This window comes from Aspergillus ibericus, assembly GCF_003184845.1.
Source record: "Aspergillus ibericus CBS 121593 unplaced genomic scaffold BO80scaffold_40, whole genome shotgun sequence".
NCBI classification, from domain to species: Eukaryota; Fungi; Ascomycota; class Eurotiomycetes; order Eurotiales; family Aspergillaceae; genus Aspergillus; species Aspergillus ibericus.
In genome coordinates this window covers 299,229-321,201 of record NW_020292138.1, presented here as the reverse complement: position 1 = coordinate 321,201, position 21,973 = coordinate 299,229, and the positions used below count along the sequence as shown (strand labels likewise).

The following is a 21,973-nucleotide window of genomic DNA, read 5'->3' as shown; positions in this document are numbered from 1 at the left end:
GGGGGAAGGTGGAGAGGGAGAGGGGAAGGGGGGAGGAGAAGGATGCCATGGAGAGGGGGGAGGGGGTGGTGTTGATGGATCAGGGCCGGTCGGAGACGTTGGAGCAGTTGTGGAGGAGTTGGAGGGAGGAGGGGATTGAGGCGAGATTGGATGTGGTGGAGGGCGTGGCGCATGATTCGGCGGGGGTGCAGGAGTGTGTGCTGGGGTTTTTGAGGCCGTTGATGCAGGGGAGTCGGTGATGTGCTCGTGATGTTTGTTTGCCTTGAATAAGAAGAATGCAGACGATGATATCTATACTATTCTTGGCAACCTGTACATCATCCGATCACAGAACACACCTGGACTATTCCAGCCCCCAGAGTGTCCGTAAAGTAGCAGCGTGATCCGAGGTCTTCCAACCACTTTCCCGCTCAATCCGAGCGAGATGCTTTAGAAGCAGTATCTTTTCGGTAGAATACAGGTCCTCCACGTCAGCTACAGAAGTGATCTCAGCCCTACCACTGCTACGTCCTGATGGTATGTTGTGATCTAGTCCCCGGGCGCCCGGGCCACTACTAAAGACCGTACCAGCAACAAACAGTGGCTGAAGATGATTTACCCAGTTTGCACTGAGCGCTGTCAGAACAGCAAGGGACAAGTTAGGACCACTTACTGCGATGGATTGGACATGGATATCCCGGCTAGCTCACGGGCATGCCAAAGAGCGCTTTTCTAAGACAGGCGAAGTCAGTTCACGGGGCTCGTGTAGGGGGTGCTCTAGTAGGAGTATCAAGTGCTCTGCAACACTTACAGTCTCTTCAAGGAACGGTGTACCCATAGCAACTGGAAGAATTCCAGTCTGAAGAAGCAGGATGCAACCTGTATGGTGAAACGTGTTGCCACAAACTACCGACTTTGTGTGATGTATTGTACGATCCATGAAATAACTTACTAGAGGAGGACCTTGAATACAGTACAGTGGGAAAAGCCGGAGGGGAATGGTCCCTCAACAGGGGGCGAACTACCTGCGGACGAAGGTGGTACCAGGTCTGTAGCTCATCCCATAAACTCCGCACTGCAGTGGCATGATATCCAGTGGCTCGCAGATTGACAATCTTGGCAAAAATAAGATTGGCCAAATTGCAATATTCGTCCACATCTCCCTTGGCTGCAACGGACTCAATTGACATATCGTCGAGCCAAAAGTCCGTGGGTATCAATGTTGTTTTTTCACTAACAAAGGCGGCCCAGACATCTGCGCATGGTCACATCCTCATTAGCTTTAATAGCAAGACAGTGTTCAGACTTGAACTTACCTATTCGAGGAAATGCCCAGAAACAGGACTTAACGATACCATTCGCTGACCCGTTCCACCCTTTTGCCTGGAGATGACCAGCGCAGCCCTATTCGAATTAGTCAGCGGTACTAATAACTAGCATAACGTGTACTCAGTACCTTCAAATGTCGTCGCCATTCATGAACCTCGGAAGCCATCATCTCATATACACAGAGCAGGGTACAGGCAGCCAGCATGGAGGCATCTGACTTCACAGCATGCTGTCGGAGAAGCAGTTGGATAGTGTACTGGTATAATTCAAGAGTGACTGGCCGTTGTTGACGCTCCACATGGTCCAACTGGCGCGAGGCCAGGGACATGGCAGCAGCCACAAAGGCCGTCGACTTCATCATCTCGTGAATACTTCGTACAGTGAAATGCCTTTCCGAGTCCGTCGTCTCGCACCAGATGCCAGTCTCTCGCAAATACCAGCCGATCAGGCGGGCTTTTTCTGCACTGCTCACGGGTGACGAGGGTTCCGGGGTTCCGATATGCTGAGATATTTCCTGCCGAGATGAAAAGGGCAGAGTGTCTGTCTCTGGTCGTGGAGCTATTGCACCAGTGATAGAATCGTGGTTGGTCGATTCGGGTGGAAAGCAGAGATCTGCTGGCCTCGGTGGCTGTAGCGAGGTTGATCCAGATAACAGATCTCCGATGCCGAGGTCACTAGCTAGCCTCCAGCTGCCACTCCAGGTGCCACTCCCAGCGGTGTATTGAAGGTTGTCACATACATCAGACCCGTCCGAATCACTTTCTGGACTGGGTTCATCGGAGTTGGACGATGTGGCGCTATTCCCACCGGGGAGGCCCTGATTAGTCAATCCATGATCACATCATTGGTCCAGAATGGTATAGGACACACATCATCAGAGAGATTGTAGCTACGAATAATTTTCTCCGTCTCATCCACAATCTGATGAACTGTTAACAAGGCAGCATAAACAATAAGAAGTAAATAGAGAAGAGAAGGGACGAACATACCATCCGAAAGCTCCGCGCCTGACGAGAGCGACGATTGCGCCGTTCTTCAATCGCTATCAAGGCTGCCGTTTCGCAGTCTGAAAGGCTGAAATTACGGGAGGGGTGGAAGGACACCTTGAGACCCCATTGGCAGATGCAACCCCGCGACTCACAATTTCGACACTTGGGGTGGGTTCCATCGCCTGTTGAAATTTGGAGCAGTCAAGTTCTCAGCCATGATCTTACGTTTAGGGAGAACACTGAGGCGTACACTTCCGGCGCCGGCGCCGGCACGGCAGGCTGCAGTTGTACTACAGCAGCTGTAGAATCTTCACTAGGGTGGTTTGTAATGATCATACCAATCAGTTCTAGTTCGTTTGCTGACTGCCCCTTGTGACAGCAATATTGATGATATTGAGTGTGTGTTGCCTAGCTAACTACGCGAGGAGAAGGTGACTGGGTGGCTAGGTCTGAGATTACATGATCTCTTTTCATATCCTCTATGAGTGAGGACGTAGTCAGTAATATTACATATAAAAGAAAAAAGATATGAGATTATTTACATTTCTTAAATAGAAAGTAAAAAATATATAGATATAGAAATATTAAATATAATTTTAGATATAATCCACCATGCTGAGTTATTTAATAAAGTAAAAGTAAATAAGATATTTAAATAGCTTAATAAGGCTATTAATTACTTATTTAGTTATGTTAATATAGATAAATTTAATATTTTTTATATATATTTTATAATGTATAAAGTACCATTTAATAGAGATATATTTTATATAGGTGTAAAACTTGGGGTTTTTAATTAGAGTAATAATAGACTAGTTATCTACATGAATAACTATAGAATAAATTATTAAAATAGATATAGCTTTAAGGTGCTAAATATCTAGTTTAATAAATAATAATTAGAATTAGATTAATTTTTATATTATTATTACTTACGCGATATACTCACTTTTAGTTAAAAATAATATGATAGTAATCTATTTTTTTAAACTCTATAAAATAAGTTTTCTAGTAAGTTGGAATATATAGCCGGAGATTAATATTATATTAAAAAAATAAAAACTAGCCTAATTAATATTATAGAAGCTAATAAAACTAGGTCTGTTCTAATAATAGAAAAAATAATAGTTAAAAAAGCTAGTAAAATAATACTAGATAAGATTTATTATCTAAAGATATAATTTAGTAGGGTTACTTATAAAAAATAATAATTTATTTATTATATATGTAATATTAGGATATATATTAATTATAATCTAAATAAATATTTTATTATATTTTTAATATATTTTAATATTATTAGAATCTACTATTCTATTATACTTTGATAAAGGATTCTTAAAGTTATATAGTATAAAAGAAATCTTGTAAGTAGAAAGACTAAAATATTTTAAATAATTTTATATATATAATTTCTATAAAAGATAAATATCTTTATTTATTTATATAATATTAATATCTAGGAAGCAGATATAGAGACTATTATTAATAAATTTAATAAATTTAATAAATAATATTTTAAAAATATTAATTACAGTGTTATCTAGCGCAAGTAAAAGAATATTATTAATATAAATAAATATAAAAAGACTCTTTTCTATAAACACGGAGTAATCTATATATAAATACTTAAAATTATTAATTATTAAAAAATTATAAAATATATTATATTACTCGCGTGGCGCCTATTTCAAGCTATATAATAATTTAAAAAACTTATTATATATATTATTTTCCTAGAAACTATCTAGCAGTTTAATATATATTGATTTATATAATTTAATATTAAAAAAGACTATAATAATATTAAAATAATATAAGATTTAATAAAGCTTAATAACTAAGATAATAAAAGTCTTGAAGCTAATACTCTTAGTAATAATTATATATATTTTTTTAATTTAATAGTTTTTACTAGTATGTTGCTGGAAGCCTTTAATAATAAGATAAATTTTATAAATATTATTATATTTAATTTTAAATATTTATTTAAGTAAAAGAAGATATATATTATAGAAATATAGAACTATATAAAAAGTATTTTATTTAATTTATTCCTATATTTTGTGATATATTATTTTATATTATTTAAATATTTTAGTATAGGCTATAATATTAGTATATAAAATAGAAATATAGCTAATATCTTAAGATATTAGTTTCTTAGTAAAAGTATCTTTTCTAGTTTATAGATTAGCTAGATATTATATAACTATAGTTTCCAAGAATAGAATATTAATAAAATAATTATTAATAAGTAATTTATAAAAAACGTCGGTATGTATATCTAGATTATTATTTATATTAATAATATATAATTCTAAGGACTTGAAGAGGGCACGTGAAGATTTATAAATATATATAAAATAATATAAAAACTATTTAATCACTAGTAACAATTCTATATAGAAAATACTAATAATTAAAAAATCTATAATAATTAAATAATCTCTAGATTTATTATTTTTATTAACAACTACTGGTTCAGGTATAGTGTTATAAATAGTATTATTAAATATAAATAAAAATAAAAATATATTAATTTATTTATATTCTAGTAGCTAATCTAGCTCTTTATTATTATCTTATTTATCTATAATAAAATAACTAGAAAAAAAGACAGGGACAGACTATTAATATTAAAAAAATATATTAAATAATAACTAGTAATAAGAATCTTCTTAGATTAGAGCTTTTATATTAATTTTACTATAGTATATAGAATTAAGATTATATATAAATATTACTAATAATAATTATAAAATAAGTTCTTTATTAAAAATAATGTTACGGGCGTATATAATCTAATAAATTTAAATATTATAGATCTTATAGACTAATTTAGAGTATTTAATAAAGTGGTTTTTTTATATATAATCTTCAAGCTTATTATAAGTTTTTTTAAAAGTAAGATACTAGTAATAGTAGTTAAAGATTTTCTATTATAAAATATTTAATTATATTTTATATAGGGCTTTATAAGAAGTCTTTCTAATAGTATTATATATAAGTTTATTTTATATATAATTAATTATAAAAATAATATAATTTCATAGGAAATAGGGCAATTAATTATCCATTATAATTAATATATAAGATTTAATTAGATAATAGTTCTTAATCTCAGTAATAGGATTGAGATTTAAGTAGTAATATAAAATAGAATTCTAGATAATATTTTATTTTTAATAGTAAGTTATAAGTAGTTAGTATTTAAATATATTATTATTATAAATATATTTAATATTAATATCTAGCTAGTATTTGAGGTAATTTTATAAAATAATAAATTTATTATATATTTTACTATATTTTTTAAGTAAGAACACCCAGCAGTACTAAAAAATATAATTAGTAAAAATAATAAAGTAATATATATTAGTTTAGCTGTATATAAATAATAATTTATAAATATTTATATAAATAAGATTTTTAATATATAGACTAAGATTATAAGATTTAATATAAAAAATAAATAATATTTAATTTTTTTTATGGAGATAAGATTCACAGGATATTAATAAAATATTTTTTTTAATATTAAAGTTAATAATATATTTAATAAAATTATAAATTTTTTATTTAGAGGTATAAGCTATATAGCAGTATATAAAATAAATTAAAATTAATAAAGAAATTATTTTTTTAATAATATTAATAATAAGATTAAAAAATAATAAATATATTAAAATACCACAAAGATACAGATCCTAAATTATCTTATGGCTTGTAATATTGGTTATATATAAAAAATATTAAATATTTTTAATAGTAATAAAACTAATTTATTTATTATATTAAATAAGAATAGTAGTTTTTTAGTTTTAATATATATATAAATACTCTAGCGCGCTAACTACTTATATAAAATAAGATTATATAAGAGTACTAGTATGTATTAAGTATAGTTTATTTTTAAAAATTTATAAAATTTATTTTATTTATTTATTAATTTAATTAAAATAATACCATAGCTAACAGTCTGAAAGGTTTTATTAATAGTAGTTTTAACTATATATATATAAGAAGTAAAGAATATAAAATAATACTTTAAATAAATTATTATTTTAATAATTCTAGAGTTAAATATCTAATCATGCGAGTAATTTAGATATTAATTTTTTTAAATTATAATAATAATATTAAAATAAACTAATATAGCATAAATATTAAAAAAATTAAAATTAATATTAATTATATTAGCTGACAGTATTCCAGATAATAATATAAGTAAAATAAGTATAATAATTATATTAATTTAAATATTTATAATTATTTTTTTATTTAAATTTAATAAATACTTACTTAGAAAATAATTTCTATAATATTTATAAAAGATATACTATATAATATTCTTATTAATAATATTAAGTTATTTTTTTTTATATTATATAAAGATATTTATTTAATTTCTACTATAATTATAAATATTATTATATTTATAATTATATTTATATCTACAGCCGTAACTGCCGCGATTATTATTTTAAATATTATTATTAATATTATTAATATTATCCTGAGACTTATTATTAACTATATATATAATTAATTAAAAGAACTAATTCTTACATGTATATTTAAATTATATAAATTAAATATATATAGATAATAAGATTATATTTTTAATTAATATTATATATTAATTTATAATAAATAACTATAAGATAAATATATCCTAAATAACTATAAAAAACTATAAAAGTTTAATATAATTATTAATAATCTTAATGCTGCGAAGCTTATTAAAAATATTTATATAATATATAAAAAAGATTTCTTAACTACTTATATTATTATAGTAAATAAATACTTATTTATTATATAAATAGATAACTATAGTAAAGTTAAAGATCTCATATACTTTCTAGAAAAGAATATATACTTCTAGTATAGAGTTATAGTTTTAAAAATATATTATAAGATTAGTTTTATATATAATATTAAGAATTATAAATATAAAATAATTTAATTATTTCTATTTCTTACAGTTAGAGTTGTACGTAGTAAATAAAATATAATTATATTATTTAGTCTACTTAATACTATATTTTAATTCTTATTAAATAGATAGAATACTACTATCACTAGTATAAATAGCTAATATATATATATTTTTATCTTTATTCTTAAGATAAAGAACTAGTTCTTTTAAAAAAATATATTTATTTTAAAGTAACTTCCATATATCTAGATTATATAAATATAAGTAATTTCATAGGTTTCTTTACTATATTAACTAGTTAGTCTAGTCTTTAAACTTAGGAATAGCTTTAGAGACATCAATATTAAATAAGTCTTTAGATAATATTATTATAAGTATTTAGCCATACCGCTCGCGTGGTAAAAGATCTAATTAGTTAATAGATACTAAGTTTAAATACTAAGTTAACTAGATTACCGCGAAGGCTTTTCTACCTGTAAAATCACGTATAATAGCGATTTAAGATATAAAAAGTTTTAAAAAGGATATTATTTAATAAATAATGTATAAAAACAATAAAAGAGCAATAAGAAAAATAAATATTTAATGATTTATTACTATAAGAACTCATAACCTGTAATAGTAATATTAATGATATTAAATATATATTACCTAGCTAATTACGCGAGGAGGAGGTGACTGGGTGGCTAGGTCCGAGATCACGTGATCTCCTTTCACACCCCTGTCTGAGTAGCAGCGGCCCTGCTCACTGTCGCATCGATAACCTCCTTTGAGGGTAGCACGTGGTGAGACACGTGACGAAAACAGCATTGCTCTTGCCGGATTGATGACGGTTTAACGAGCAACAACTTGCGTAACACCACTAAAGTATGCTTGGAAATGGCAATACGGAAGATGAAGAGAAAGTGAGATGAGGGGAGAATGCCAGGTGGGGCATTGACCTGGTTGTCCGAATACTGAGAAACAGCACCAATCTGGACTTTCTCTCCGTCATCAATCCCACACACCCGCCCTCAGGGCTACCATCTTGGGTTCCTCATTGGTCTGATAACGAAGGTACCTTACGTTTCACACACATCGCCTTGACTACACAGGGCTTGAATGATTATAGGGCCGGTGGAGACATCGTCAGTGAGTTTGAGTTCAACGCGGATACCACAGAGCTTACTCTAGATGCTGCATTCATCGACTCCATCGACTACACTACGAAGGGTCATCTGGAGTGTAAAGATTACGCTAATTACGGACGATGGATCTATACGCATTCGCGCATTGTCTCTACCTGGGGAAAATATGGCAAGGATTCACTGGATGTTGTTAGCAGGACACTATGTGGTGATGTTGAACGAAATCGATATTCTAATGAAGGTTCCAATGTTCGTTCGGATCATGATTCTGGGAGATATCCTGATGATAACCGCGAGAGAGCATTTGACCCTTGGTGGATGATACATGGACCCTCACCACCCACGGATACAAATCACGACGATACGAGGATCAAGATGATTTTTGAGGTTGTCCATCCTATTTTCTCAGAAAGTCGTTCCTTCTCCATCACCGTCAATGGGTACACCTGCTTGACCCCGTGGTATACACGGAAAGGGGACAGCGTTGTCATCATGAAAGGCGGCCGTGTGCTGTACGTCGTGAGAAAGAGGGGGGATAATAAGTACACCTTCATCGGCGAGGCATATGTACATGGCTTAATGCATGGGGGGCGTTTGACGAGAATTCTGACGTGGCGCTCAACTTTGAAAAGAGTACGCTGGTGTAGGTGATTATCTCACCTCTTCCGGCCTATCAAGCACTATATAAATCCAAGACTTAAGTGCTATGATTCATTTCCACAACCTCTCCATATTCTTCTCTAGGACAGCAGCATTTCAGTCCAATACATTCAAAGAATCAGGTCCTCAATCACCCTAAACATCGCCGGCGCCCCACTATCCACGACTCTACCTTTTACATTTGCTTTTCTAAATACCAAAAGATCCGGTAGCGGTTTCCCCTTTGCCCTCCTCCTTGTATTTACAAAATTGTGTCCGATATTGCATAAGAACAACCCAACCCTCTCTTTCATCTTTCCTATCGACCTCCCCTATACTCCAATCCTTTTGTACAACACAGACATCATCTTATCTTTCCCCTCTATAATCATTGAGCCGCCAAAACCCTGTCTGCATATCCCCAGCCACACAGAACCATTTCAACCCACCTACATGTAACCCATCTCGATTCTTTCTCATCGAACAGTTAAATCATCCGGTCTCCCTACGATATATTCCATCAACTGATCCAACTTCATCCCAAATTCAACCTACCCACAAGCTTTCTAACCTCCTACTCACACAGCACCATCACTCCATACACCCTAGGCTATTGAAGAACCCTTCACGTGTATTACCTTTACATACGATGGGTCGGAATTTTGGCTTTCTCTTTTTCTTTTTCTTTTTTCGTTATTTTTTTTTATGTTTGATTATTACTTCCTGGCCAATAGGCAGGCTTTGTCATCTTCCTATTGGGCTTCGGTGAATTGGACATGTCTTACGTATCTAGATAGAATTCTAATAGAATCGATTTTGTTGGGTGGGTGGTTACTATATAATTGTATGACCTCCCTTGTATACACATAGCTTTTGTGTTGTTTTATTGGGAGATTAAGATGTTGTGGTATGGCCTTCTGGCTATATATTCTTGCTTTGATGAGATGGGTTCATATAGCTGGCATCCTATCCGGTGGCTCCTTTAAGCTAATAGAAATGATATGATTTGACTTTCATTTACTACTACTATTGGCATAGTAGTACTGGAGACTAATACTGAATGGAGATATTCGGTATATGAGTCTTATTACATACCATTCAACAAGTCTGTACTCCGCCACGTCTAGTCTAATCTCTCCAATCTATCCATATATATACACCCCAAGACAACCTAAATCAACATCCAATCTATACCTCCCGCTCCACCAATCCACCACTCACCACTAAGCCCTCTTCGCCTTCGTCTTCTTGTTATACGGCCTGACCCTAAAGATATAATAAAACACAATGGCGGCACAGATATTAAACACGAAATAAGCCCAGAAGATGCCATAATTCCTCCAGCGATCATCCCAAGAAATCTCCCTGCCAGCGAGATACTGATCCGCGGAGCGAAGAGAACAATACTCGCAGCCTTCCGTCGCGTTGGGGTTGTTCAATTTACCCGCTGCGGTGGTGAGGTAGGTAGCGAGGTATTGACCGCAGGTTTCGCCAGAGGGGGGATTGAAGACGCTGAGTTCGCTGTTGGAGCAGATGATCGGACGGCCATGGAGGGCCGTACTGGCGATTCCGCCGATGTAGTAGGAGAGCGGGGAGACGCGCCACATGAAGATCCAGAAACCCGGGAGGGCGGAGGGGGGTTGCATGACGCCGTTGAAGATGAGGGAGAGACCGAACATGAAGACGGCGAGCATGCCGCCGAGGGCGGGATCGGGGAGGGCGCTGATGATGAATTGGGCGAAACTGGAGGCGAAGATGTAGAATTGGATGACGAACAGGAGGATGAGACCCATGCGGTCGGAGGTCTGGTCGGCTCCGAAGACGGCAAAGTAGAAGGAGGCCCAGGCGCAGATGGCGAGGAGGATGTGCCATGGGATTTCGGCGAGGAATTGGGCGATGATGAAGATTTTCCAGGAGTAGACTTTCGATGGGCGTTCCCGGACTTCGTATAGGGCACGGTTCGCGACGAAGTGGGGCATGATTCTGGGAGAGTTAGTGGTTGATGTTGAGTATGGAAAGCTGGCACTTACTGATTAACCAACGTGGTGAAGATAGTACACAGCAAGAACAAGCTGAAAAGAACATTTTGAAAGCCTTGTTGAGAGTCGTTGGACTGCCAGAATGAAAAGCCAATGAAAAGACCGGACACGATACCGAGCACGAATTTGGCCAGGACATATTCAGGCTGTCGGTAATACTGCTGGAAGACTCGAAGGGTCACATAGTAGAATTGGCTGTGAAGAGGCATGGCAAACTCCGTGTTGCTTTCCTCCCGAGGCTGGACCGATGCGCCCTGCTGGCAGATACGATCCAGTTCAGCATAGAGCTCTTGGCGCTGGGGGCTGTCATTCCAGGTTTGGACCCAGTCGATAGTCGACTTTCCAGATGCACCAGCTCCGATAATGTCCAACATGTATTCAGCGGGCTAAGATATTAGTACGCAAAAGAGATAATAGCTGGATGGAACTCACATTCTCGGTGGTTTCGCAACGTCGGGCGCCGTTGCTTTGGAAATAATCCAACAAGGTCTGCGATTGCTGACCAATGTCACCAAAGTACACGGTTTTACCACCCTTGGCCAGGAACAGCAGTCGATCGAAATGCTCAAAGAGCAGAGCACTAGGTTGATGAATGGTGGCCAACACAGCTTGTCCGTGGTGTGCGAGCTTCCTCATAAAGGTACAAATAGCCCATGCACTCTGGGAGTCGAGACCACTAGTAGGCTCATCCAAGAAGATCAGGAGCTCTGGCTTGGCAGCCAACTCGACACCGATACTCAAAAGCTTTCTCTGGCACACGTTCAGACCATTGCCAGGATTTCCGACAACGGCCTCGGCGAAGTCTTCCATGTCAAGCATTTTGATCACCTCTTCCACATAGTCATATTTCTCTTGCAGCGGAACGGACTTTGGCTGGCGTAGAACAGCGCTGAAGCGAAGTGCCTCACGGACTGTTGACTGCGCCAAGTGCATATCCTGTTGTTGAACATAGCCCACTTTGCGAGGGAAACTCGCGTTTAGCTCTCTGCCATTGACGAACAACTCGCCAGTGATGACTCCGAGTGAGGCTCTCTGTGCGAGGGTATCCAATAGAGTGGTTTTTCCTAAAGGCTCGTTAGACGTCAATCATTCATAAAGCTCGCGATCAGTTGACATACCAGCTCCACTAACGCCCTATGATTTCACGGTTAGTGATGAATTTAGCATGGACTAGGGTAGACATACCATGAGAGCTGTCAGGGTTCCTGGCTTGACGTAACCACTAACATCATCAAGCAGCCGCCGTGTCCCTTCCTTGACTGGAATATCGTAGCATAGGCTTTTCCAGGTGAAGATCTCCTTCTGCTGCGGAATTTCTGCCGCCCCGAGGCCGGACTCTCCCGTTCCCTCAGAGGTCATCTGTCCGGGTTCGGCTCCAGCTTCTTCGTCGTTTTGCATATGGGCGGGCACATGTCCAGGACGGAAGACCAGTGCTTCAGCCGTTTGTTTTGCACCGGGAGAGAGCTCAGTGACTGTCAAATACAGTGCGTTGAAGAATACCAGGAAAGCAATCAAAATTCCATAGTTTCTCCACAGATGTTTGTATGTGTACTCGTAGTTGAGAGAAATGAACTCGTCTCCAGATACAGTTCGTGCTCCTGCCACTGCGCCAACCGCAGAGCAGATAAAGGAGTCTCCGCCAAGAGTGGCGTAGTTGGGAATGAACTCCGAGCATTCGAAATTCCGACCATGAAACTCGTTTGCGACCAGGGCTTCGAATGAGTAAAAGATGGGATTGATCCACCTGATCCAGCTGAACCATGGATGCATATACGGCTGAGGCAGGGTAAAGCCTGTATACACAACCATACAGATGACTGAGATTCCTGCCAATGCCATAGCCTGGCCAATGCTTTTCGTTAGGGCACCGAGGCTTCGGAAGATACCGGACATCGTGACAATAGTTGTAATCAGAAACAGGATGTATATGAAGAATTGGGATGGCTCTCGCCGCAGATTAGACATGAAGTAGAGGATGATGCTAAAGCAGATACATCTGAAGACCTTAATCGGAAGATCCAGGATGATCGACGCCAGCGCTTCAGCGAAAGGATGCACGAACGCGTACCCAGCCTGCTTTTCGACAATAGGGCGTTGGGCATATAGTGACATGATCTCGTTGATAGTAATCAAAGCATTCATAAGGACTGAAAAGTATAGCGTTGCTCCCTTCTGAAAAAATCCAGCGGTGGCGTTTGGTGTGTTGTAGAAGATGGATCCAATGATTAATGCGAGCGCAACCTGGACAAACACGGTGATCAAAGTGGTAGGCAGGTCATTGCGGGTCCTCTGATACGCCCGGCGAAGACATAGCGAAATTTGCATGGGAATCGAGAGGAGATAAGGGCTCTTGGGGCGCACATGGTTCGCTTGCTGCGCCTGCTTGCTAGTGCCGAACCTGTTCTCCCATTGAGCGTCCGGAGTATACTTTGCTTTGTAACCCTGCATCTTAACCCGCAGGGCTTGGTACTCAGGGCTCTTCTTCCAGTAAGCCTCGAATTCTGCTGGTGTCCGTGGGACTTTGTCTGCCATCTCCCGCCGAGCCACTCTTTCACGAGGATTTGTGACAGACGTTAAGAAGTCAGGCGTAATTTGTTTGAGGGGTCGTTCCCAGCCCATCTCTTCAAAGTACCGGCCTGCCTGTTCGATCGGGCCGTAGTAGATTTGTCTCCCTTCATACAACACCACAACCTGATCAAACAGCCCGTACATGGACTCCGATGTTTGGTATGCGGCAACAGCATGGACAGAACCGACAAGATCAGAAGAAAGACGAAGAGCTTGGACGAATTCCAGGGCCATTGCAGCATCGAGGCCCCGTGTACTGTTGTCCCAGGCACCGATAGGAGCATGCGATAAAGCCATCTCAGCAATACTAGTCTTTTCAGTATCTATTCTACTGTGGCTTGTTTCAAGGAGACTTACCTCACTCGCTTTCGCTCACCGCCACTGACACCACGAATAAAGTCATTTCCCACCTTAGTATTATACGTATGGGAAAGCCCGAAAAATGCCATGATTACCTGCACTCTAGTTTTGACATATTCAGCTCGACTCATGCCTCCGATCCGGTTCTGGGGTGCACGTGCGTGGGCAGCAAACTCGAGCGTCTCGCCCACAGTCAGGTGTGGAAAGTGCTTGTCGACTTCTTGGTTGTACAGGATCTCGCCTCGGTATTCCTTGATCATCTGGGGAAAGGCGATGCCTTTGTATTGGACATTGCTTTGAGGGTCTAGGTCCAGACCGTTCAGATGCCCACTGATGGTCTTCAAGAAAGTAGAGCATCCACTGCCAGGTCGACCCAAAACAAGCAAAAGCTCCCCACTCTCCAACAGTCCATCATGGTTGTGTAGAATCGTCCGACGATTGCTTTTCTTTTTACGAAAGGCTGATGTCACCAGGTTTACCGGAGCAGCAAGAGTGGAAAGGACAGTCTGTTGAAGGTGAACGGAAGATCCCGACCCATGGACACTCAGGTTCTCGAACAAAATGCCTTGCTGGCGTGCATCGATATCCTCCGCGTCCAAGGCCCGAATTGTAACCTTGGCCCATTTGTATGGATCAAACTGAGGACTGTCTGGATCCAGCGCCTTCTCGTTGGTGATAACGGCCGCAAGGGATTCGTTATGTAACTCGGATGCGATGTTGGTGAGGGCACGACGTTGCTCATTGGTGACCACACTTGATGCGGTCTGGGTCCTCGTTATCTGCAGGGTGAGGTCATCCCCATCTTCTCCCTCCTTCTGGGATGGATTCATGGTTAGGAAATGGCACCCTCGTCTGGCGCAAACGAATGACTAGGGTGAATCGGGAAAGGTAAACATCAAGTCACCACGACCGGGCGAAGTCGATATTTAGTAGTAGTTCATCTTTTCCAGCATCTACGCAAGGTTGCGGCCACGCCCATAGGTATCGTGCAATAATCTCCAAGTGGAGCCGGTTGGATCCTTAGCCGACCCACTCCAGGGGCGAGTCCACGAATTTTCGATGTGACCGGATGTGGTCATGTCCGAGAAGTCAAGCAACACCAGTCCCAGGGCTCGCACGCTGCCAGTGCCGACCGAGCATAAAAGTTGTGTGCCAACGAGCGTGCCACTTGATGGACCACATCGGCATTCGGTCATAGCTGGTCCGATCAGATCCATGAGAAGCATCCCCACTGGCTAAGATCTTTGTTCCTTTTGGTTCCCCGGGGCTCAGCGTCAGAGTCAAATCGATGCCCAGGGTCGGACACGGAGTGCCCGACTGACCGACAGTGGGTCTAAAGATAGTCACGGCACCCCAACCGCTGACACCCTGAAAGTCCACACCTTGGATTAGCCAGCAACGAAGACACTTGGACTGCATCAGATCCAGTTATTGCCGGATTTAAGATCGGAATTAAAAATACTGCGGGCGTAAACCCCGACTGAGTCACTGAAAGCACTCCATTTCATCCCTTCTAGCCAGACCAAAACAATACAATGGAAACCCTTCCGGTGAGCCGACATGCTCAACCCGATCCGATTGCTTGGCTAAAATCCTCCGAGACTGAGTTGACGTACTCCACATGCTGCCCTACCATTTCTTTTTGAGACGATTCCAGCCCCTGGATAACTCCAAGCGGATTCACCTCGATCCGTCCCTTTTCGGCCCATTTCGTTCGGGCGACAAGCGCCGATGTCCCGTAGAATATCGCGTCGATCTCCTCGAGCCGCCGGCCGGTCGTCTCCGGATAGAAGAGATAGATCGTCGGCACGAAGCAGAAATTAAATACCGTAAATACCAGATACCCCTTCCACCCCTGCTGGCTCATCAGTGACGGTGTCATCATGACGGTGGCGAAGTTCCAGAGCCAGTTCGACGACGTCGTAATGGCGGTGCCTTGGGAACGGAGGTGAAGAGGCATGATCTCTGCGTTGTACAGCCAGGGAATCGCAAGGTATCCTAGTGCAAAGAAGGTATAGTATAGAAAAAAAGCGATGATGCAGATGATCGAGGCTGCAAACGTGCCTGACCGAATTGTCAAGGACATTGTCAGGAAGCAGCAGCCCATGCCAGCGGCGCTAATTATCATACACCGCCGTTTCCCGAGACGATTAATCACAAAGAACGGTATGAATGCCGATAGCAAGTACCAGAGGCCGTTAAACCCGGACAACAGGAGTGATAAGTTATGGCGGAGGCCGACGGAGACTTCGAACAGGTACGAAATGTAATACCCGATACTGCAGACGCCAGACCACATCACCATGAACATCAGCCTGCATATGATACATCGTCAGCGGAACAAGCAACACGATTGGTCGGGGATTCTTACCACCAACCCAGCATAAGACGTCGGAGATTTTGTGTACGCGGTTCATTCTTGAAAAGGTCAACCCATCTGGTCGCTTCATGGATTGCTTCAAATTCGACTGCTTGCTGGATCAACCGAGCCTCTGCCTCAACTTCACTTTGGTGTTCGTCAGATGTGCCATGCATTCTCATCAATGTGCGAAGCCCTTTTCCTCTGTGGCCGTGAACAAAGTTCCATCTCGGGGACTCCGGCATCCACGGCACTGGGACATTAGCTGTGGGGTCGACATTACAAATGCTCAGCAAAACCTACCAAGGCATAGTATCATCACCGCAAATATAAGCTGCGCTCCAACTAGGAAGCGCCATTGAAAAACACTATTTGCCGAAAAAGAAAGCGCATATGCCATCCAGTAGCTGATGGTTGTGCCGGTGCAAACCAGAACGTACTGGATGGCGCCAAATTTTTCACGCTTCCTTGCTGGAAGGGTTTCAGCTTGCCATACTGGAATAACAGAGGTGTTCAGCCCTGTTCCCGTCCCTGCCACGATCCGCCCAACGATGAACTGAGCGGGAGAATATGCGGCTGTCTGGATGACAGCACCGACTGAGATTATAATTGTGCCAATTAATATGGGCTTCTTTCGCCCCAGTTTCTCACTAAAGAATATGCTGCTAATGCAGCCAAAGAAGCATCCGAGGGTATAGAGACTCGACAAGAGGCCCTGCATAAAGGTAGACGGGTCGTCCATGACTATAGGGAAGTCTTGCGATAGTCTATTGGTCAGCACGGGAACCTGTGATGGAAATCGCAACATACAGTACTCCTGACATGAATCCCTGGTCATAGCCGTACAGGAGGTATGAGATGCCGCACGTGACGGTCATCATGATACAGAGCAGTTGGCCCTGGAGTTTCTCCATCCTCGCGAACGGTCGTGCTACGCTCTGCGTATTCCAAAAAAATAATTTTGATTCCTAGGCTCCGAAACGTGAGACTGCTGCAAGCTCAACACATTTATCAATGATCACGCCCCACAGCTTCCCCAGATTGTCCCACCTTACCCCAGACCCGGATATAGACCTTTTCGGAACAACTGGGATATTTCTCCGGACCTCGAACGATCGGCAAATCATTCATGAGATACTGGCCAAAGGGAATAGGTTGTGACCTCTTTTCCTTGATCGGACCCATGTAAAGAGAATAAAATGCGGGGTGAATGGACCTGGGGGCCTGTTACGTGGAGAACCAACTGTGGAGACAACGCCCTCAGGTATCTTCGCAGTCGGTGATACTACGAGCTTGGTCATTGGCCTAGGACACTGACTAGGCTTCTGTTTGGTGTCTTCACAGGGCCTGAGGCTACCCCTGCCTCTGATCAGCATAGGGAGGTCGAATAGAGGAAGATCTTGCGGGGTAATGCACAACGCAATGAGTCAGAGATTAGCCGACGGTTATCTCTGCCTTGACACTCCTCGGTTGCAACACGTATGCAAATCCCTTTTTCTGTGCGCAGCACGCTTCGCATCCGGGTCCGGAGAGTAGGCGCAGTTCGGATGCATCTAGTAGGTATCCAACCCAGTGTCATCGAAGTGCTCGTAGTTGGTATGGAAGTCAATGCTGTCAGGACCCCCTCCAGTTCAGCATCTTCTTTTGGCAATAAGCCGAATAATTACTAGTCGGTACTTTCGCTTCTTGCGTCGACGCAAATGCTGCCATCCACAATCAGCATGTTCCTGTTGTCAACAAGCCCTGTGCGCTCTCTATTCTCTTCAAATATCGTGAATCTCCCCGAGCTATCGAGGTTACTTACCAAATTTGCTGCGTCTAGCAGACAGTGTCATCCGAATGTTGAAGGGGAAAATAGCCATGAGGTGACGTCGGATACAGGTATCCCCTACGATATTCCGACCGTATATAATCTTGGGACCTGATGCCATAAGCTCCTTGGAAAAGTATTTTGGCTGATGGGTTCCCTTTCGTAGTTGACTTCTCTCAAGTGACGCCTGATACTACATATATTTCTGCGGGACATTAGCCATCGTGAAATACGACATCTGGGAAAAGCCTTTTATCCCAACCATCTCCAAAACAGACAGAAATTCTCACCAAAGTCTCCCAATCCTGTAGACGAAGAAGTCCATGAATATCTTATCAACGTCGCGCATCAGTAAGCATCCTCTTTCGAGAACAACTGTCGCGATAAGTCGCGAGGGATGTCGTCCCTCTCGTGCTCCATTATGCCTCCAGGTTTTTGATCCCGAGTATAGCTCAGTGGTTATAACAGACGAAGGTCATAGCATGGCAATAAACAGTGATGGTATCGATGAAGGCATTTCTCCAATTTTTTACTCGAAGTACACTACTACCTCAACTTAATGTTAGCTCGATTCATAGACTCATTGGCAAAATATCCCGACCAGAAAAGGCATGCGGTAATGAAAGCAATCCCTTAGAAGATAGTATCTTACTCACTTCAGTGTGGCCAGTCTCAGCTCACCTGAGCGTGCACCCTCTACACTCTCAGCCATGAACTGCATGTTTGACGCCTATCTTGGAACACAGAAGCAACTATATAATGATTGCTTGGTAACAGGAGTCCTCGGACCCAAGTATGATGATAGTAACAGGAATCTTGATAAAGACTGATGGAGGATGGTTCAAGCCCGCTGTCGCAAGGCTGAATGTTATGTTCGACTCGGGAGGCTAAGACATCTCTCACAGTGCATTGCATGCCAGTCAACAGCTGGCCTGAGGCATGAATCTAGTGATGCCTTAGGACGCATATTTTGATGCTACATAATTCTAGGCACGAAGTTTACGATGTATCCAGCCAGAAGCATAGTGCTCTGTCATTGCGAATGATGTAACTCGAGGTATACCTGGCCACATGCATTCGATCCAATTCGTTTGTTTAGATACATGACAAGTAAACCGATAGTTTCTTATGATCACGAGTAATGATATCAGTGCTGGTACGCGCTATGGTTCTTTTATCCTCGAAAGAAGAAGACTAGAATTGGGCTGAAAGGTAGCCAAGAAGATTCACCCGGTTGTTGGTTCAGACAATCCATGGAGCACATTTGTGTCCCTATATTAGTTATGTGATAAGCGGCTATATGAATTCTATCACGGAGCAATTCCGTCGCTTTGCAGACCATTATCAGCACCTCAGCCAACAGGTCTGTGCAACAGCTTACTATTATAGATCCGTCTACCGAACATGGAGCAAAAATTGCTGCCTAGCAAACGCATGCATGCAGACCCCCTTTTGTACTTGCTGTGTGGTTTCTGATGTCCAGTCAACCTAAGGGGCTCGTCGACACAACGAGGAGGGTAAAGCAGGGAAATGTAAGCTGTGGAGCTGTCAAGGTCGCCAAATGCCACCACATTCGGCAGAGATAAACGTGGCCAGCGGGACACCTCGGACACGGCTGACTAGCGCGGTCCTTCATGCTGCAGAATTAGCCTGATTGACGCAAACAGCAGGACAAACCCGGATAGTCCGGAAATTGCGGGGTAGAGTTTCGTGGAGGGTCGAAAAATAGCGGAAGATTTGCTATCCAGACTCTGTGCCGTTGCTAATGAGAACCATGCCTGTCTTGGCCTGCGAATGAACACGAGTTGCAAGATGATACACTTTCAATAATCTCACTGACGAATACTCTCCCAATAGTGGATGCAATATGTCTCTATATGAACTTGAATATTAATTCCAAAAGCTGTATGGAAATGTGGCACTGTGCAAAAACGAGGTCAATTGCATCGGCTAATTTCGGTCCTGGCTAGATCGTTTCATACCGGACGTTAGAACCGGTGATTGTAGCACTTTCTGCCAGTCATGCAGCATCACCGTGTTGACAGTAGAGAGGCTGACCTCGCCGCCCGCTCGGGCGATCATTTCGTCTTCATAGTCTGCTATAGCGCTCGCCTGGGTCGCCGTTCCACACACCATGCGTCGCACCGCTTCCACTAGGTTGGCTGCGTCCGTGATCGAATGATTTAAACCCTGGCCACGCTGATATGTCATTGCGTGTGCTGCATCGCCGGCCAATGTTACCCGCCCCCCGTGATTATCCCACCTGTGGTCCTTGGCCCGCGGGTCGAAGTCACTCAAGCCCATGTACCAAGCTTGGTGATCATCCGGCAGCCATTCGAACGCGCTCCTCCAGGGGTCGGTAAATGACTGGGCAAACTTTTTGACTTGCTTTAGCCGTTGGGAGTTGGTCCAACCAGCTGTCTCTTTCTGCTCTTGTAGAGATGAATGCCATGATATGTAGAAGAAAAAGGTCCAGGTTTCAGGTTTATCGCGGTCTGTCGCATCATGTACGCCGAAGAAAGAAAAATACCCCTCGGGGTTGATTCCAGCAAGGTAAAGAGGGTGGAACTGTCGCAGAAATCGAGCACGCTCAGCGGAATACTGCGCCTGAACGAACGTTGCGCAGTAAGGAAGCCGGCGGACCTGTCCCAGACCAGGCCCCAGTAGGAGCTGCCGTGTTTTCGACTGGGCTCCATCAGCGCCTACTATAAGTTTAGACAAGAGAGATGAACCATCTTCGAATATTGCAACGGCATATTGACCATCGGCGGAATATTCGATTGCATCGAGCTTCTTGCCGTATCGAACATCCAACCCTTGCTCCATGAGATCTCGTAACTTTCGGCGACGTAGTCGATAGAAAAGGCGCGCGGGTATGGACGCCATGATCTCTCCCGACTGCCCGTTGAAGAATTTGAGAGCATCATGTTCTGCCGTGGGCTCATTGGGGTCGACTTGCACTGACTGAATGCGCGCCCATTGCTCTTCTGACAGGAGAGCTTTTAATGAACTTGCACCCCAGTGCAAGCCCATGTTCCAGTCACGGGATTGAGCATGAAGGGTCTCATGTTTTTCTACCACGATGGAAGGAATTCCAGCCTATCAAAATGATCAATTTAGATCAATTTATCCAACAAGGTATTAATCTACCTTCCGTAAGCCCTGGGCTAAAGCGAGTCCAGTTGAACCTAATCACTATCAGTCCGATTTTGCAACCCAGAATGCAGACTCGTTCGTCCAGTGCGGCAAGCCTCACCTGCACCCACAATCAGAACCGTGGTAGAGAGCCTTGGCTCGGAAAAGGCCAGCATATTATTCAGATGCAAATTTGCACAGCCCTAAGTGGGTAACGAAATCCCAGCTTTGGCACAAAGATGCGCCAGAACAGACAACAGGTGGAGGAGAGGCAGATGGCGTGGACGTGTCAAAAAAGACATCACGACTGAAATAGAGTTCACACGCAGGCAAGGGTAATGATGGGCTCCGCGATTCATGACCCTTGTTGTGATTTGTCGATCGAGCCCTGCCAATCGTGCGGACCTCTCCGGCAAGACGCGGTGGACCCAGGGTACAAACCTCCTCATGCTATGATCTAATTATGTAGGCGGAGGTATTAACGCCAGTAGCTGAGCAAATTGTCCAATATGCACATTATCTCAAATGCTGCTCCATGGTCAGTCCAACACTTGGCTGCAGACACAAGGGCCAAGAACAACTGGTCGTGCTAGCTGAACCAGATAAGCGGCCCATGAGGGGGCCAGTACGAGGCACGGGTTGTTGAAATCCCACTTCGACGGACTTGACACCCGCTTTCTCTAAGATTATAGGC

At 41.6% G+C, this 21,973-nt stretch overlaps 4 protein-coding genes across 4 annotated transcripts; all 4 read right to left on the bottom strand.

Moving 5' to 3' along the window:
* Positions 1-30: 30 nt before the first annotated feature.
* Positions 31-2,514, bottom strand: BO80DRAFT_495962 (uncharacterized protein; the record flags this gene model as incomplete). Its single annotated transcript, XM_025723989.1, has 6 exons — positions 31-583; positions 785-892; positions 1,005-1,234; positions 1,296-1,383; positions 1,436-1,772; positions 2,450-2,514. 6 exons carry the CDS (start codon positions 2,512-2,514, stop codon positions 344-346), a joined length of 1,068 nt encoding a protein of 355 aa, XP_025572314.1. The 3' UTR covers positions 31-343.
* A 7,717-nt stretch (positions 2,515-10,231) lies between these two features.
* Positions 10,232-14,805, bottom strand: BO80DRAFT_362949 (uncharacterized protein; the record flags this gene model as incomplete). Its single annotated transcript, XM_025716078.1, has 6 exons — positions 10,232-10,991; positions 11,039-11,433; positions 11,480-12,111; positions 12,166-12,181; positions 12,233-13,922; positions 13,973-14,805. The coding sequence occupies 6 exons, from the start codon at positions 14,803-14,805 to the stop codon at positions 10,232-10,234; spliced, it is 4,326 nt and encodes a 1,441-aa protein (XP_025572313.1).
* A 734-nt stretch (positions 14,806-15,539) lies between these two features.
* On the bottom strand, positions 15,540-17,248 carry BO80DRAFT_447974 (sugar transporter; the record flags this gene model as incomplete). Its single annotated transcript, XM_025721642.1, has 4 exons — positions 15,540-16,290; positions 16,347-16,587; positions 16,638-17,101; positions 17,145-17,248. The coding sequence occupies 4 exons, from the start codon at positions 17,246-17,248 to the stop codon at positions 15,540-15,542; spliced, it is 1,560 nt and encodes a 519-aa protein (XP_025572312.1).
* Positions 17,249-20,094: 2,846 nt separating this feature from the next.
* On the bottom strand, positions 20,095-21,455 carry BO80DRAFT_362867 (FAD-dependent oxidoreductase; the record flags this gene model as incomplete). Its single annotated transcript, XM_025716076.1, has 3 exons — positions 20,095-21,243; positions 21,295-21,332; positions 21,401-21,455. 3 exons carry the CDS (start codon positions 21,453-21,455, stop codon positions 20,095-20,097), a joined length of 1,242 nt encoding a protein of 413 aa, XP_025572311.1.
* Between the last annotated feature and the right edge of the window lie 518 nt (positions 21,456-21,973).